A 6,000-nucleotide genomic window follows, 5' to 3' on the forward strand; every position below is an offset into this window, starting at 1 on the left:
GATGAAGAAGTATGTATGCAGTTTCCTCCAGGGTACGGAACTCAGACACCTGGCAAAGTTTGCAGGTTGCGGAAGTCTTTATATGACTTGAAACAAGCCCCAAGGCAGTGGTTTTCGAAGCTGTCTCGTGCTCTGAGAGATTTAAGGTTTAAAAACTCATACTCTGATTACTCTCTGTTTAGCTATGTATACGGCAATGTATATATCTTTGCATGTTCTCGTATATGTCGATGACATGATTATTGCAGGACCCTCTCATGATGCTATTGTTCGGTTTAAGGCCTATTTGTGCAAATGCTTCTATATGAAAGATTTGGGTGTGCTTAAGTATTTCTTAGGCATTGAGGTTGGTCGTATTGCGGAGGGTATCTTTCTTTCTCAACGAAATTACGCTTTGGATATCTTGTTTGAGGCAGGAATGTTGGGTTGTAAACCCATTGATACTCCGATGGAGCAGAATCATCGACTTGCATATGCTTCGGGCGAGCCGTTTGATCAACCGGATCAATATCGTCGATTGGTTGGACGATTGGTTTATTTGTCAGTTACTCGGCCAGAGTTGAGCTACTCGGTGCATGTTTTGGCTCAGTTTTTTAGTGATCCGCAGGTTTCTCATTGAGATGCAACTATTCTTGTCTTGTGGTACCTTAAGGGTAGTCCGGGACAAGACATCTTGTTACAACCTGTGAAAGATTTACGGTTGACAGCATTTTGTGATAGTGATGGGCGGCGTGTCCTCTAACTGGACGTTCTTTGACAGGTTATCTTGTGTTTCTTGGTTGCTCACCTGTCTCTTGGAAAACAAGAAACAACCTACCGTATCTCGTTCCTCGGCTGAAGCTGAATATCATTCTATGGCAGTTGCTACTTGTGAGTTGAAATGGTTGAAGGGATTGTTGTTCTCTCTTGGAGTTGATCATACAAAGTCTATGCAGTTGTTTTGTAATAGTCAGTCGGCCTTGCATATTGCTAAGAATCCGGTGTTTCATGATCGAACGAAGCATATTGAGGTAGATTGTCATTTTGTTCGTGATGAGTTGTTGAAGGGTAATATTTCCACCTCATATGTTTCAACGCATCATCAGTTGACAGATATTCTTACAAAGGCTCTTGGACGACAACAATTTGGGTTTTTGTTACGCAAGTTGGGCATTCGTGATTTGCATGCTCCAACTTGAAGGGGAGTAATATGAGTCGGTTGGTTTATATATGTTAATATTGTATTTATGTCATGTTTATCTTGTTAGGAGTTTTAGGCATGTTAGGTTTCTTTTTTGTATTGGGTATATATATTGTGGTATAATCAATACAAGGCCTAAGCCGTTTTCTCCACATCTTTCTCTACTTTAACACTTTTTATTTTTATTTTTAACTCTTACACCAATATTTGAATCTCCTAACAAATAAAAAAAAAAAAAAAAATGTGAATACATTTTGTGTGTAAAACACATGGACTCATAAATAATCACCCAAGAAATAAATGCATATTGGCACAAATATCGGCAGGCACATAAAAGAGGAGATGTATATGAACCAACATTGATATCGACTCGGCCCTCACATAATTGTTCCACAAGATTATATCACGAGACAAATATCCATATGATAGAGATTTGCTACAGCAGAAATCTATATCTCACTTTTGGCCATTTAAGGATGATAGTCCAAGCAATCCCTATGCTAATGTCTCCATTCATGCATTATATTTTGAAATTTTCACCACGGCATGTGCACAATGTAGAGTCCGACAACTTAGTTGGTGAAGTCTTGATTAGGAGTTGAATCATTTCTAATTTTACCCTTTTTTGTGATCTATTTACACTTAACCAAAAGGAGGCTTATTTCTTGCTAGTAAAGACTACTATTTCGTGCTATATAATTTGGATTAGACGATTAGTACCTCTTTTTGATTGTTATCTTTCAACTAGTTAAGAGTTCGGTAGGCGTTTATCGAACTTAATTTATGTTTTTCTGATCTAATTGCATAAAAAAAAAAAAAAAAAAAAAAAAAAAAAAAAAAAAAAAAACCAAAACCAAAACCAAAACCAAAAAAGAAAAACTCCTTATTTAAAATGGTGGCTAAAAAACAAGACCTTGTAATATATATATATATATATATATAGGAAGACGTATGGTCCATGACTTCATGAGTGAAAATCATGAACATATAGCATGTTGATTATAATCCATAGAATAATTTTTAATCATCTGTTACAGTTACATGGCGGGAGATTGGTAGTTGAGCATAACTGAAATAGCAGTTAATAACAGATACCTGCCGCCTCTCCCTCAGTGTATTGTAATAAAGAGGAACCAAGCACCATACTTGTCAAACATGGCCCTCCACTTGATCTTTCACGTTAAACTTCAATTCATTAATATAATTCCTTGACCGCAATATATATATAATAAGTTACAAAATATATTCACACTTCATACATATCGTTGTTCAAGGATACAAACACACACAAAAAAAATAAAAAAATAAAAAAAAAAAAAAAAGGAAAAACTGTGGTCCTGTGGATCCACTACATACTTAATATTATAGGTTTAATCATGTTACATGTCTGAAAATCAGACTCAAAAGAGGGGAAATGATATTTTTGTTTTATGTTTAAACGTAAACATTGTTTTAAGAGCTTAGATTGATAATCATATAAGGACTTTATTATATAGCTAGCTAATGATGGTTGTGAATCGGAGACTTGCGATGGGGATGAACATAATCCATGACCACGGCGTCCTCCACGGATTCACCTTCATTTGCATCACTAGTACTCGGTTGTTTGGTCTCATCATGCGACTTAGATTCTAGCATTGATCTTGCCTTCACTTTGAATAATCCCTGCCAATAACACAATAACGTACAGAATGTGTGATTGTCAGTAATGTTCGTTCTTAACTAGTTGAGCTTCTAATTATAATTTCTATTATAAGGTAGCTATCTACCTGCATTTCCTTTGACGGCCTTGAGTTATTTTCCAACGTAGCAATTGATAAGTCATCTGCGAAGTTCATTCCAAAAGACAAAATTATTATTTAACTGAAAACAAAGCTGATTATTATATTAATATATCTGCATGTTATTGTTAATTCATTGGAAATACGGTCTTTATTATTACTAAGATAAGGTTGTGTACGTATATAATAACTAATAAGGCATATATATCCTCCTTTCGGCCTTTCCATGCCTACGGCATGAGTCTACAAAGCTAAGGGTCGCATGCGCATGATCATATATATATACATGTCCTGGCTAACAACTTATTATTAACTAGGGCTGTGGCCTGGCTATACTATAACATAGCTACCTAGATTATATTAGTTGTGATTTTTGTCACACGTCACGTCTCGGTTAAATAATGGGACAAATTTATCTAGCATAACGTACCTGAAGATGTATACATGATATCCTCAAATATATGAGATCCCTTGAGATCAATTTCATGATGTACTAGCTTTGTTTTCTCACCAGCATCCACCACCTTAAAAATATATCCACATCATGTATATATACAAGATCAGATCAGCATGTATTATTATTTTGTTATATTATCAATAAGTTCAGATCAAATAGAAATACAGAGATTAAATTATTCATATACCTTGGTATAGGAAACAAGATCAAAGGTGTGCCTTGCATTGCATGCATGCATTTGAAGTAATAACAAGGCAGCCAAAAATTTAAGCGCAACCAAAGACATGATAAGATAATGATCTAAAAAAAGTGTGAGTATATATATATATTAATGTGTATAATTAGGGCAAAAAAAAAAAAAAAAAAAAAAAGTTTAAAAACTAGCTATCTAGTATTTAAATGAGGGGATTAAAGCTAGGGGTTTTTTTTTTTTCCTTGAGTTATGTTGTTTAGGATAGAAAGGGTGTAGTAGTGTGCTAAGAGACCTTTTAATATGAACATATATATAGAGGGTTATAAAAGAAGGTTTTTCCAATTAGAAAAAAAAGAAAAGAAAAAAAAAGAAGCTAAGGAAGAGGAGGTCCTTAATTGCGAGAACATGGAGGTGTTTGGGTGATGATGAACCTTGATATTGCCAATTCAATATATCTTTTGAAGGACTACACTTGTCCCCCTTTCTTCCTAACACTTTTTACTCTTGTGGGGGCTTACATTTTACATTTTAGCCCCACCACCACCACCACTACTACTACGGTACTACTCCTACTATTCCTCACTTCCCTTTACATGTCAATTGAGCAATCTAGATTCCTATATCTCTTCTTGGTAATCAATGATACGGAGTATGAGTACTAAACGTACAATAATCAATCAACTATTCTGTTTCTCTATGATACTATACTAAGATTAGAAAATAACTTCTCATCCTAAATTAATTGTCTTATTTGTTTATTGTTTAAAGACATTCACTATAACTTCACACATATATCACTTATATAATAGTAATTTCGACTAAGTTAGCTTTTGTTTAAAAGACAAAGGTGATTTATTTTTTTGGAACATCCTGCAATGTAATATTATGCGACGTCATAAACAGTAGCTGAAAAGGCATTAGCTTCCTTGGCTATAGCCTCTTGCAAGTTATAGGCTGTTACATAGAGTTTACTCCAAATCAATGAAGAAGAGGGAGAATAACTAAACGTATATTGGTAGCTAGTGTACTAATTTTGATCTTCTATTGTCAAGTAGTTTTATAATGGACCCCAACTAGAGTAGTATGTGCACTTGTCAAAATTTCCTTTGAATCTCAACATATATTTGTTCTTCTCGATTATCCTAGGAAGACATTACCTTGTGAAGATAGGAATACAACTACTACTCTACTTGTATTCTGTCGGGCATCATAAACATGCACACTGGCAAGTCTCTCTACCAGGAAACAATAATCACATAGTTTCAACACCTTATAACCAAGTACATGATACGATTATTACTTATACACCCTTTATGAAAGAATTGAAATACATTTAAATCATGTATTTACATACATGTCTCTATAATATAAAAGTAATGTTATAATCAGTAATCGCAAGTCATCACTACGTACATGCGATAAAATATTATGGACGCAAAGAGAGTATATAAAAGATATGGTGGTGTTTGTAAATTAGATTGATAGAAAATTAGAAACAGAAACAGAGAATAAGGGGCGGTTTGCCCATTTGTTACCCAAGTGGAACACCATTCCATGTCCTGGTTCTAGGATTACTAAGTGGGGTATGTCTTGTGTTTCACCCCAATTTAATTAGGTGCTACAAAATCTTGAATTTATCTTAAACCTTAGCTTATTTTCTTGCCTAATTTACTGAGCTAGCCTGCTTAGTTTGTAAAAAGTTGGAATGGTAGAATTTTGGTCCCTTAAAATGTATTTATTTGGAAATTAATGTCTTATGTCCGATAATAGTAGTAATATGGGTAGCTAGTCTTCGCACCAATATCTAGTAAGTCTTAATTACTGTTAATTAGCATGCTAATGCTATTATGCTAATGCTAATTTAAGTAGTTATGTCAGTGCAGTACGAGTGGCTGTGTCTTCATGAGTGTGCCATCGAAGATCCACATTTGTTAATGTAGACTGCATCATTTTAAGCTACTTCCTCCCAACGAGACTACTGTTACATGCATTTTTCTCATTGGTCCACCTACTTGCTTATGTCCTTGAAATCATTAGCACTAATTAGGACGTGTCATCTTAATAAAAACATAAACTGTATCTTATGGTACGGTCCAATTCATAAATTAAACTAGCTATTCAATCTCAAGATATATGCTTTGGATTTGTTTTTAAGACATGGCTGAGACCGTATTTACAATATACATATTTGTTTATATATGTGCCTTCCTATATCCCGTATACTCCTAAAATAGTCGATTAAATTTTAAAGAGACGGAAGGAGTGCGATATGATAATTGAAGCAGCTAGAGACAAAAGGGGAGGAAAAGAGCCCAGAGAATGGGCGTTGGGCGATGGAGACAGGGTATGTAGTCAAAACCACCAAATTGCTTCCTTGGTAGAAATTGGG

The 6,000-nt window shown here is 34.6% G+C and overlaps 1 protein-coding gene across 1 annotated transcript; it reads right to left on the reverse strand.

Moving 5' to 3' along the window:
* Positions 1-2,128: 2,128 nt before the first annotated feature.
* Positions 2,129-4,186, reverse strand: LOC110732251. Its single transcript, XM_021912165.1, has 4 exons — positions 3,606-4,186; positions 3,392-3,485; positions 2,950-3,005; positions 2,129-2,845 (listed from the first exon to the last, which is right to left on the reverse strand). Exons 1-4 carry the CDS (start codon positions 3,702-3,704, stop codon positions 2,681-2,683), a joined length of 414 nt encoding a protein of 137 aa, XP_021767857.1. The 5' UTR covers positions 3,705-4,186; the 3' UTR covers positions 2,129-2,680.
* Between the last annotated feature and the right edge of the window lie 1,814 nt (positions 4,187-6,000).

Source organism: Chenopodium quinoa, unplaced genomic scaffold (genome assembly GCF_001683475.1).
Source record: "Chenopodium quinoa cultivar QQ74 unplaced genomic scaffold, ASM168347v1, whole genome shotgun sequence".
NCBI classification, from domain to species: Eukaryota; Viridiplantae; Streptophyta; class Magnoliopsida; order Caryophyllales; family Amaranthaceae; genus Chenopodium; species Chenopodium quinoa.